The 12,668-nt window shown below is 40.5% G+C and overlaps 1 protein-coding gene across 1 annotated transcript; it reads left to right on the top strand.

Moving 5' to 3' along the window:
* The first annotated feature begins 3,553 nt into the window (after positions 1-3,553).
* Positions 3,554-11,870, top strand: LOC101778592. The gene is made up of 11 exons (XM_004975544.3): positions 3,554-3,622; positions 3,855-3,910; positions 4,374-4,584; positions 4,677-4,751; positions 4,927-5,442; positions 6,319-6,741; positions 9,503-9,612; positions 9,731-9,780; positions 9,870-9,916; positions 10,967-11,273; positions 11,523-11,870. The coding sequence occupies exons 3-10, from the start codon at positions 4,426-4,428 to the stop codon at positions 11,264-11,266; spliced, it is 1,680 nt and encodes a 559-aa protein (XP_004975601.1). The 5' UTR covers positions 3,554-3,622; positions 3,855-3,910; positions 4,374-4,425; the 3' UTR covers positions 11,267-11,273; positions 11,523-11,870.
* The last annotated feature ends 798 nt before the right edge of the window (positions 11,871-12,668 follow it).

Raw genomic sequence — 12,668 nt, 5'->3', positions numbered from 1 at the left:
ATGCATGTCTCACATTCTCTTCACAAAAACTTTCACCAAAATATTAATCACCATCATAAGGCATTTCTAATGGGAAGGAGCATCCTACAGGGAAAAAAAAAGAAAAAAGAAAGAAAGAGGCTCTTCATCTCTCTGCTTAGAATAAATTCTGCGTCCCAAAGGAGCAGGTGGTTTTCGAATAAGAGACCTCTCTATTCTGAATGAAGCTTTCATTACAGGTCAGTTTTTGTTAAACGAACCAGAAGCATTATGAGCAAAAGTATGACAAGGTAAGTATTTTCCTAACACGCATGGAAGGCCCAGTGCTCAACTTTATTGTTTCATCCCAAAGGAGCAGATCAGATCTTGATCTCATCTTTTTACATCCCGTGGCACATATGGAAAGCCGGGAATGATTTTAGATTTGAAAATAAAGATAGGTCTATCCATTATTCTCTAAACTCTCAGGGCAAAGCTGAACAAATATCTTAAAACTGGAGATAGCAATATTGTTTTCAACTCACCACATCCTATGAATTGTCCTGATACTCACTCTTTCTATGCTGTGCGGCTAAACCAAAACCAAGAATGTTTAGCCCGAGGAAGTGCTGTATTGACCATTATTCATGGTGGTATGTTCCGCAGCTTCAATATTGCACGGGGGAACTCCCAGCACATTATTTTTTCTAGTCAGTGAACCTCTTTCAAGTTATCCCACTCTGCAAAGAGAAAAAAAATGGTAGTTGATCATCTACCATGCAATGAACTCATGCTTCCAATGTATATGGCTCATCTTCATTTTTACTCGATCATACCATTCTGAACTGTTTTATTTCAATACTAATAACTCAAAACATTGTATGCAAGGATTGCTTCGGTAGTAGACCTTGCTGCAGTGATATACCTATAGAGACAATCACTCAATAGCATAGTTATTTCAAAATTTCCAGTTGCTTAAAATCAGTTAACAAATAGTGATGTCTCTTCTTTAGCAATTTTTTGGCTAACATGATGAAGAGTAAAAGATGAGAGCAATTAGTGAACTATATCTATTTCATGAAACCTTAGAATACAGATTTAGATAGGTTCGCCCACCGCAATGAATATGGTTCTAAATACAGATGCAAGTGGGTACTCAATAATGTTTTCTGGGTCAGCCGATTAATTACGATGTCATGCCATTTCTCATTCCAAATTATTTACGCGGGATGCCATTCTAGTTCATTTTATCAGCTTTTTAGGTCGACCTGATCCAAAATGTTTATAACTTGCACCCACTAATAATTTAGTGGCCACTCGCGCTTGGGGACACAATGGGACTCCAGCGTGCCCATCGTCTACGAAGCTAGAGTTGGTTTCATCGATCTCTATAGGGATGCGATCTTCGTTGTATGTCTGGATATATGCTTGGGGTGTGATTGTGTGGGGTTAGTGTGTCTACCTAGTAGAGAGGCGTCAAAAGAAATAAAAACTTGTATCCCTAGTTCTAAATGTGTCCTTACTATTCCTATTATGATTACAAAATATACATATCTCATTTTCTCATTTTGTTTACCTAGTTGATATCAAGCGAACGCATAAAACAGTGCACCTTAACACCTTTACATATACTGTGATAATAATAGTGGATTTCCCCGCATACACTACCGGAATGCCCAGGTTTGCCGTGTGCCCACGGCACACGGCGAAGGCAAAAAAAAATACTAGGCAAAGCCTTTGTCAAGTGTACGGCACTTGGCAAACAGAGACTCGGCAAAGCTGTCTTTGCCGAGTGTTTTTTGTCAAGCACTCGACAAATACGTTACCGAGTGCTAAACCCGACACTCGGCAAAAAATATTTCGAAAAATATAAAAAACCCGCCACCACCACCACGCCCGCCGCCGCCACCACACCCGCCGCCACCACCAAGCCGCCGCCGCCGCCTGTGAAAAAAAAAAGAGGGAGAGGGAGGGAGATGGGGTGAGAGGGAGGGGAGGGGGCGACGCGGGCAGGAGAGGGAGTAGTGGCTGGGTGACTTTTATAAGGTGCTGAGTTTGCCGAGTGTCGAATCTAGAACACTCGATAAAGCTAAGTTTGCCGAGTGTCAGATCACAGCACTCGGCAAACTTATCTTTGCTGAGTGTCTGCACTCGGCAAACTTTTTTTTTCCCATTTCCTTCTTCTCCGTACCATGTTTTCCTTCTTTTCCCCGATGTACTTTGAAAATACCTTGTCAAATACTTTTATATGATTTTTCTACAAATATTACTCCATTATTTTATGCAGTTACAGCTAAAATTTAATTTATATCAATTAAAATTCTATAATTGCACTTAATAAATTAAAATTATCAAACCGATCCAAAAAATTACCAAAATTTCACATGAAATAATTTATGTTCTCTACTGCCTATACAAAAAGTTTTGAAGGCAAACCCGAATTCGACCATCACTTTGACTTCAAATCTTACCGAATCTTTCTCAACGTTACGATTCTTCTTCTGAGATGATTTGTTTTGTAAACATCGTACGTGATAAAATTGTGCGAAACCTTTTCAATCACATCATGACAAATCTCATGATTTTCAGATTTCGTTTGGTTTTTTAGAATTTAAAAACTATTCAGCCACACGTTCGTGGTCATGTTTTCTGAACAAAATGTTCGAAATTTCTTTTCATTTCCCACGTAAGGCCTCACACTGGACTCAATAACATGAATATCATTTTTCTACTCATTTTATTCTATTATTTGAATCACTTGCAGTTCAAGTTTGACTTATACCAAAAAATTCCTAGAAATGCAATAAACTAATTAAATATAGCGAACAGATCCAGAAATATATCAAATTTTAACATGGAATACCACATGTTCTACGTGGAGAGTAGAAAAAGTTTCAAGGTCACATGAGAAAAAAAGTGAAATTATTTGCCGAGTGCCAAATAATTACACTTGGCAAACATATTTCTTTGCGAGTGCCTATCTTTGCTGAGTGTTTTGTTTCTTGTTTGATGAGTGCCAGGCTTTGCTGAGTGTTTTTTTGGCTCTTTTGCCAAGTGCAATTATTTTGCTGAGTGGTTTTTGGCAGCACTCGGCAAAGAGCTTCTTTGCCAAGTGCCCGATAAAATGCACTCGGCAAATATTGTTGCGCTTGGCAAACACCCGATTTCCGGTAGTGATATACACTGAAGTACGGAACAAATTGTTTTTGACTGTACACACAACTGATTAAGCTAAGGTTAGTCAGATATACTCATAGTGAACACAATTCAGTATACATCCCCATGTTGAAGAAAAGATATTACGCACCATATACCAGCTAGAATAGATTGAAGGGCAGTAACCAGTAGAAAAAAAAACTCAATTGCTGAATATAAAAAGACCTAAAAAGTAAACTGAACTCGATGCGGCTCCTGAATCACGGCTTTTTTTTTTTAAACTAACGAATCACACGGCTCTCCTGGGCTTTGTTCACTCTAATGGGTTGGAACGCGGAGCGATTAACGAGAAAGGAGCGACCTTGGCCCGTTGTGCCACCTGCCCCCTCGAGGACGGTGCTCCTTAAATAAAGTAGGAACAGAGAAATATTTTCTCCCCCTTCTCCTTTCCCTGTCATCCCCACTCCGCCGTCTCCTCGAGTCCCGGCGCCACACAGACATCTCGCAGGTAGGGCTCCCACCTTCTTCGACCTCTCTCTAGACATCTCTCTGCCTCTTTCTCCTTTCTTCTACCGTCGCCATCCACGGCCGTCCGGCAATTTTGTCTGGCGACCGGCGTACTCACACGTCCGGAATTTAGCATTTTTTTCCTACGATCTGTCAAAAAAAAACAATTTTTCTTTCTGATTTAGAAGAAGGATTTAGGTCATCTCTCAGATTCGCTGCTTTGTTGCTTCTAGATCTTAGTTGCAGCCCGTGGTGACCGGTCGCTAGCTGCCTCGCCGTTGGACTCCAGGTGTTCCTTAGACCCTTGTTCTTTCTTCCCTAGATCGGACTGGTCCTTAATATCTCTAGCGAAATTCAAATTAGTATGTGTTTTTTCTTGTCGACGTCAATATGATATTTCGACTCCTAGTCCCAGCTACTGCTTTCTCTTTTATTGATTGCGCGCTCAAAGGGCTGGTATTCTCTTTTCTAACACTGAATGGTTGCATGCGAATACCAGCCCTTTGCATGCGAATACCAGCCCAGCTACTAGCCAGTTTGGTAAATACACTATTTTAATATATTTAACACAGTAGGGGCCTCCCCTACTGTATTTACCTCAAAAAAAAAGTTTATATTATGGACCCCAAAATATATATTTTCAGACTACCTCGTGATCTGTTTTTTTGTGTACTTTAGGGAAATCCTGCATTCAAGCTAGATATTGCCCTAGTACAAAAAAATAGGAGAAATTGATTTGGAACGTTTTCCAGGGTAAACTTGTCAGCTAGACAAACGGTGATACTGGAGATCAAGGCTGCAGAAATGGAGACAACACACAAGGAGGAAGCGAGGGCGGCTTCTAATGAAGTTGCACTTTCTGGACCAGTCATGGACGAGTGGGACCCATGGAATCCTCCCTATCCTCCATGCCGTCCTGCTCCCGATCTTGACTTGAAGTCTCATGCCCGGTTGGTCAGGGAGGTAGGTTAACTAACAGCAACACTTATGTTATTCCTCTTTTTTTTTCTGTTTTCTTTCCTTAGCTCCGGCTGTTGACAGATTTTCTCTCTCAGTGGTATCATGAAAGAAGTGAAATTATTGCTACATCAAGAAGAACCAACATAATCATTCCAGACCGTACTCCTTGGGTTCCTTTCTATCTTCATTTATAGAATTCGAAGGATTTATCTTTCAGCTATTTCGACTTTTCTGTTTGTTGGCTTGTGATGCATTAGAGGAAGACTTTGTTCATTTTGTTATCTCTTCTACTAATAGATAATTGATTGTCATTTACCCTTTTCAATTGTGAATTTATCAATTCAGGAAGTGAATGAATCCTTCTACGAGGAACTTCCCAGCTTGTTGCCCATACTGGAAAAGGATAGCGTGAGGCGCTTCCTTCGCTTGTTCAGTCAAGTGGGGCTCAGCATGGGATGGGGTTTTATCATCACCCCACAAACCTTCACCCAGATGGTCAAGCAAAATGCTTTGAAATGTGCTAAAGTTGCCTTGGAGGGCAAGGCACCGGAGCTTACTTGGTTCCGTGCCAACCCCAACTGCATGAACCGTCATGGATATTTCCCTCTCCACCAAGCTGCTGAAATGTTTTCTGTTGACATGGTCAAGTTGCTCTTCAGCTATGGTGCATCAGCAAATGTACGCACTGCAGGAGCTCATATTGTTGAGGACCTACTCCCACTCCATGTTGCAGTTGAGAACACTTGCCTGCATAAGTATCTGGAGGACAATGCATTTCCGGACCAGGAGGATCTGGAAGACAGTCAGGCAAATCTAAACTACATTTGCAAGCTTATTCATCTGCTATGCCTACCTGAGATGGTATGTCTCGAATTGCTACTTTTGCAGCATAACAAAATTAAAAAGTAGAGTGAATTGCACTTTGCCCCATATGAAGATGCCATGATATGGAAAAAAACCCTGCGTAAAGCATGATGTGGCATTTGACCCCGTATATACATGCTGTATTGTTTCATTTGCCCCACCTTTACCTCTAACATACCCCTCCCCTCCCTTATGCCCTCTTACTCCAGCTTTTAGTGTTGGCAGTGGTGGATTAGGACATGGCATCAAGTTTCTCTCTCCCTACTTGGGTCCTGTGAGACAATTTTAGCTGTTTAGGGGCAACTGGCGTATTAGATGACATTTGGACTAATACATAACAATTTTAATATGTTTTCATGATCTTGCAGCGATGACATGTCAGTTTTTACTTGTGGGCAGATGACTGAGACTTCGAATTTGTGTTTGTTTAGCATGATCACAGTCCAATAAAGTGGGGTAGAACTTTGTGGATTAGAGCTAGGGATTGGGCAAAGTGAAGAATTTGGTTTGTTTATTTAGGGATGAAGTGACACAACATGCTTCATTTGGGGTTTTCTTAAACTACGGCACCTTTTGTATTGAACATTGCGTAATTAACTCTAAAAGTTATTGAGCTCTTATCTCAAAACACCAATGCCGCAACCTAAGTATTGAGCATTCTTATATATCCATTTATTGAATACATGACGTGTCCATGCGTCGATACACATTTTTAATTAGTTAGGAGTTTGCAAATTCCAGTAGACGCAGCAAAGTTTAAGGTTTGATTTTGTTTTATTCAGACGTGGCAATATTTCTTGTAGTTGGTCAGCATTGTGCTGCTGTAAAAATTCTAAAAACCCTGGAATTATGTTCCTTTGGATGTTTTTGCAGAAAATCTTCTTGGATACGACTAGACTGCTCGCGGAAAATACTGATAGTCTTGTTAATGAGCTCTGGAATTACATAAAGGATGGAAAACTTGTTCAGACTGCAGTTTTACTCTTGGCAGCTCAAGAGCAGATCCGTGGGGGACCATCCTGCAAGATTAATGGCAGTAGCAAGCCAGACGGGTTTTCTATTAAATCATCCCGCAAGAAAAATGGCAATGGCAAGCAAGATGGGTTTTCTATTATCATAAACCGTATTCATACCCGCACAATTAACTTGGTGGTGCAGACAGAGACGGGTCAAAAGAAAAAGAAAAATAAGGGGTTGGAGATGGAGAAAAAGCTTACTTCTGCTGCATTACTGCTTGTCCGTGCAATTCTCAAAGTTGGTGAAGACCTTGATGCATATATTCGATCACATCCAGAGGTACTGAGTTGTTTGTAGCAGTAGTTACAATTCTAGTCTTTTTTGCCAAGTGTGTACTTGCAGTAATATAGCAAACACAGACTTTTTAGAAAAACATGCCTCAGAGCCTCAGACATATCGTTCCCTTGGCTCAAGAACGCCTTCCACCCTTTGTTGGTGTTCCTGCATTAACATGATTAATAAAAATGCTGGAACTTCTCAAATCATTGAGAGAAAGAACAAAACATCAGACTCTTATAGGTTTAGGCAATGGTTTCAGATTAGTTTGGAAGCTACCATAAAACTGTTTTGAATGGGATAGCTATAACTTGCATAAAGTGGTTTATTTATGGTTTGAATAGAATAGCTATAACTCGCATAAACTTATTTTAGGCCCTCTTGGGGGCACTTCAGCTTCAGGTTAATGCTAATGCCTATAGAGTATTAAGTTGTACCAAAAGGTGGACTGCATATCTGTCTTCTTGATTAAACTTACTTGGAAGCTAAAACCCATCTCCACTGGTTTCACTGAGAATGCAGAGAAATTGGCCTTTAAGGAAATTGTCACCAATTGTTTAAGTAATCTATGACGAAAAAGGCCTTCAGGCGGTTGGTACCAATTACTGATTTTGAAATGTCTTTCATCATCTAAACCTGATGTACTTTATTTTAAGGCTACCTAGCCAAGCCTCGAAGTACCACATTGATATATTGGAAATAAGTTTTTATAGTACATATGTCCATGCTAGTAATTAGATTTTATTTTATTTCTTTTGGAGTGTTGAATGGTTAATATTCATTTGGTGCACATTTTTTTTTAGGTTTGACACATTAACTTTGTTTCTACATTTTGTCTGTACTGATTATCTACAATAACTGTATTAAAATTCTTAGTTTGCTTTTATGCAGTCGATATGTATTAGGTATAGTAAATACTAAAATTCCTGTAAGTGAGCACAACAAAAGTGTTGACATGGAGTCATCCTGATTTACAATGTTATTATGTTTGTTAATTACATGCGCATTGATAGACTGTTTGGAATACTTGCTTATAAATGATGAATATGTCAATTTATGAAGTGCAGTAGCTACGATGGACAGTTACCAGTGACTTGAGGTTTGTGTTAGAACTATTGCAATTTCAAATACATGTTATATTAGTGGATTTGCATACCATAAAAGATGAAGAATGCACTGGCAGTCCTTGAACACTTCCCTCGGTGTCATTTAGGTCCCTAAACTTGAACAATGCATTTTTGTGACCCTAAACTTGTTAAGTGTCCCACTCGAGGTCCACATCTTCCTAGTCAGCATGAAGATGCCTATGTGGCATGCCTTAAGAGCTGCCACATTAATACGAACGTAGGAAAATACATGATGATTTGGGAGATCTGGTCCCCGAGTGGCACACTTAAACAAGTTTATGGTCTTTGATCTCCACTTTAAGTGTCTTGGGAGCTAGATGACACTGTGACAAGTTTAATGACTAAGAGCATCTTACTCAATATATGATGACATTATCAGCACAGTCAGCATCGGTGCTTCATCTTCGGCATGGAAATTTTATTTTCTAATGAACATGTCAAGATATCAGTACTTCATCTTCAGTACGGGAAACTTATGTTTTATAGCACTTAGAGCAACTCCAACCTACCTCCTATTTTGTCCCCCAATTCCAGATAAATGAGAGTCTCTCATCCAATTTCTCTCTCCTACTTGACAATGATCTCCAGCAAACCTCTCATATTAGACTCCTATATTCAACTCTTCCATATTCTATTCATATCAAGCAACTATCATGAACAGGGTTTTAAAACTGAGCTGTGTTTTTTTGCCCATATAAGTTGATTGCAACTACACGGATTAATGGAAGAATTAGTAAGCCATGGTACCAGGGAATTGATGCTAACAATTCCTGCAGACTCGAAAGCGAACAATATCTACCGATGCAACTCGCAAGCAACTACTAGTCCTGCATGTGGTTCAAGCAAAATTGAAGCTAGACGCAAGTGAAGCAGAACAGGGCATATATCGCATTCTCTCTCCAATCCCCTATGCAAGCCGTGCTACATGAGCAGTTCACTGCCTCTCCCGCACTTCGCGTCTGAGCCCACACCGAAAAATCTGAAATCCCCGACCTCTGTCTCCCTCAGCCCGCATGCGTCTGTGGCAGCTCACCTCCCTCCCTCGATGGATGGATGCGCGGGGCGTGGAGCGGCCTCGGCCTGCTCCGACCTGCAGGGAAGTTGACCATGCGGGAAGCTGCTCTGGTGCCTCTCCTATCTCTCCGGTACCTTCCTCTTCCTCTGGGGCGCACTGAGCACAGACCAGCACAAATCAGGCCGCCAGGCTCAGCCTGATGCGACTGCGGTGGAGCGGGACTTCGGGAGTCTGGTGGTCGGAGATCTACCTGGTGCAGAAAAGTCCTTGGCTGCGCGGGAAGGCCGGCGGTTGCCCCTCTTGCGTGGATGAGAGTCTTCACAAGAACCTGGACTAGTTTTGGGACGTGTTCTGATATGCTACAAGGATCCGATGTAGTTAACATGTTTCATACTTTTATTAAACAAAAATACATGTGTACGGCTATGGCAATGTGATTTCTTTTATCTGAAAACTTTTGCATACCAATTTGCTGTCATCTATGCTGCCAATGGTTATGTTAGTGTTTCATGACAGTCTTTATCAATTGATTCATCACTGCATCATCAACATCACGTGACCCACTGACCTATCACAATAGCATAATCACTCATGTCTCAAAAAAGATAAATATGATGTGCAGGTGCCCCATAACATGCGTGTATCCCATAAAGAGGTACATGAACACGTCTCATCTATTCTCAAAGATGGTGGTTTTTATCCTCCTGGAGAAAGCATCGACGTTGGAAATCTGTACTATTTCTACACCTCCTTTTTGCTTTGCTTCAATGATTATAATTTTACATACAGCTGCACCATCAATATGCTTGTTCATTTCTTTGTCATTTCTTTGTTCTACTTGTTTTTGAAGCTGCCCCTATGAGAATGTATTGTCCGAAAAAGAGTTGCCTAACAACCATGGTATGTCAGTACTTGTGTAATGTCTTAATTGAAATAACTCTTTCAAAATTTGAGAACATGAGCACCATTTGTTCTGTGATGGAAAACAGGGGATATGTTCAGAGTCGAGGCGGGTTGTCAACATTCTGCAAAAAAGGTAATGGTTTTAGGCATGACAAAGTTGATAGAGTGATATCCCCTCTTTTTGGTTGCTTTCTGTTTTTAAGTTTATGTTGGGGAACTGGAATCTGATTCTCCAAAAATTCCTGGATTTGGGTGTCTTTACCTGTTGGAAAACATTTTATTGGTTAAATCACTATGTCCAGTTTATCTACAGATAAATATGATCCGAAAACTAGGGTTGGGTATTTGTTACTGACACTGTTGCCATTTAATAACCTGCATGATATTTTGTAGTCTTACCGAGTTTACCATGTTTTTGGGTTGCTGGTGAATTAACTCTGCTTGTGAGGAAATATTAGAGGAACAGAGGAAATTGTGCCATAAGCTAATCACTAGAGCTTATAGCAAACCATGTATTGCTTGCTATGGTCATAATGGCAGTTTCTCTAGATGATAGGTGGTTGAGCAGCTTAAAGTATTTGCAAACATGTTGTCTATGTTCTGGTTTAGTGTAACAGATTTGGCTTTCTTTTGTTTGAAAGGGACTGGCTCCAAGCTTAATAAACAAGCCTTGTTGGACTGACAACTGGATCAATGAAAACAGAAAGGGCAAAATGCCCAACTGTCTTATATCTAGAACTACTTCACTGTCAGATTATCTGGGTTTTTAAATAGGATACATCTTATGGAAGGTTCTGGTTTGAGGCGTGCTACTAGATTTAGTGCTAGTTCTTCGTAGTTGCCCCTAATTTATCTATTCTCAATTATGCATGTACACCCACACAAAGCAGCCTATCTATTTGGACCACTTGAACTCCTTCTTTTGTAAATTGTCAAATTTAGAATTTTCTTAGCCTTTGTGAGCACAGCTCCTTGGAAAAGGGAATTGAGGGAAGTAATGAACTTTAGTTACATGATATCCCACTCTAGAAGAATATTAATTGCTTGAATTATACTATGATATCCCACTCTAAGACAATGCCGATAACATGTAATATACCAAGCTATTACTGCCTGCTGCTCATGCTGAAATGTTTTGGTATGCAATTTCTGACATTTGGATCTTTTGTTCACTATGATACAGGTTGTGAGAAACAGGATACCTAGAGGATGGGAACTCAAATACGCACGGAGAAGTTTTTTCCCATTTTGGAGATCAGTTCTGAAAGCCAGGTCATGTTTTAAGATGATCCGATTAGATGACAAACGCAGTCTCGAAGGGCTTGAAAAGTCTCGGGGTAAATCAGCAGGTCTTGGATCTTCACCGATTCTGAATCCCAACCTTGGTCTGCTGGGAAGGGCTTATCAATTTAGTAAACATCAACCCAAAAGGATGTTTTGTAGTGCTGCATTGCCACTGCTGAAGGTGCTCAGAAATGCGTGAGTGGAAGGTACGTGTACGCCATGAGTTATGTTTTCTAGTCCAAGTTTATTTATTAGCAACAAAGAGGATGCAGGGACAGAAATTTGCTGATACGCCTAACGAAGTTTTAGAAGCTCACTTGGGTTTATTAGTATTTTATCTCATTCCTAGTTTGTACCGGTGTCAATAAGCTCACCACATTTTGATGCAAATGCATAGTATACGTGTGGAATCCTTTTGTGCTCCAATCACCTAATATTTTCATCTTTGTTTGCAGAGGTTCCTGCTCTCGTGCTTACTTGTCCAAGATCTGCTTCGGGTGTAACCTTGCCGGTGACTAGGAACTGATAAGCAACCTTACTAGCTTGTCTAGAGTGCTACTTATTTTGCTAACTATGCATGGAGTAGCCTTACTCAAGCATCATGGGCTGATGTGTCCACAGTCTGGTTAAATTTGTACTACTGTTATGCAACTGCAACTACTTTAGTATCATTTTGAACAGGGATCTGAACAAAACATGGAGACCATTTTACGGTATGAATGTTTGATAATCAGTTCCTGAATGCAAGCTACAATTTGAGTAATAGTATTGCATGGACATTATATATGTTGTTGCGGAGTCAACTGAAATTCTTGCTTTTGGTGATGTTACCATTTTCTAAGTTCATGTCAGCCGTCTCCTGATCAGTCAATATCTACATGGTATGGCTTTTGTCATTTAGTTCGTGGATTTTCTGAGCTGATCCATCTTGATCAAGAACTGAATACACAAACAGTATTCCTGTTGTTTACGATGCCTGAATACCACTAATGTGTTATGATGCGTTAGCCGTGGCAAACTGTTCTGGCTAGTGATTACCTCATACCGGTGGTACTGATGCAAAGTTTACTGCAGCATTTACTCTTTATTTTTTTTGGGTGGCGGTTTCTTTTTGTGCATGCATTTTTTTTATAAAAAAGGCAGTTTATACACAAATGGAAACCTAACAAGCAAGCCTTTGCGCTAACAGCCTAACTCGTTGGTATAGGGTCGCAACCGAATGCTATAGATATGCAAGTTGCACAAAGCATACAAGCACATGAGTCAAAACGCCGACTTTGAAAAAGCCCAGAACCTTCAAACGTCAAGATCAAAACCAGTCTAGATGGCTTGAGAGTGTTCGAGAATCCACTAGCTAGATGGCTCGAATATTTGCATCACTAGCTTAACTAGCAAATATGCCACGAGTTCTAAGAGCACAGCCAGTCTGGTTCGAACTCCAGAAGCCAGCCCAGCCGAACAAAACTACGGTTCGATGGGTCCGGTGTTGACACCGAGTCGTGGGGCCCGCCCGCAGGAGAAAACCGTACAAGGCTTATTTTATTTGGAGTGCGTGATAAGTGTTCGGCGCGTCTGCAACAGATGATTTTACTTTTTCTCCG

Source organism: Setaria italica, chromosome VII (assembly GCF_000263155.2).
Source record: "Setaria italica strain Yugu1 chromosome VII, Setaria_italica_v2.0, whole genome shotgun sequence".
Lineage (NCBI taxonomy): Eukaryota > Viridiplantae > Streptophyta > Magnoliopsida > Poales > Poaceae > Setaria > Setaria italica.
The sequence above is the reverse complement of the archived record's forward strand: the minus strand, read 5'-3'. Positions and strand labels throughout refer to the sequence as shown.

Bases quoted from the DNA above. Each gene is read 5' to 3' on its own strand.
- LOC101778592 (XM_004975544.3), top strand. From the start codon at position 4,426: ATGGAGACAACACACAAGGAGGAAGCGAGGGCGGCTTCTAATGAAGTT. The intron at 6,742-9,502 runs GTACTGAGTTGT...TATGATGTGCAG, and splicing joins ATATTCGATCACATCCAGAG to GTGCCCCATAACATGCGTGT. The intron at 9,781-9,869 runs GTATGTCAGTAC...GATGGAAAACAG, and splicing joins AGAGTTGCCTAACAACCATG to GGGATATGTTCAGAGTCGAG.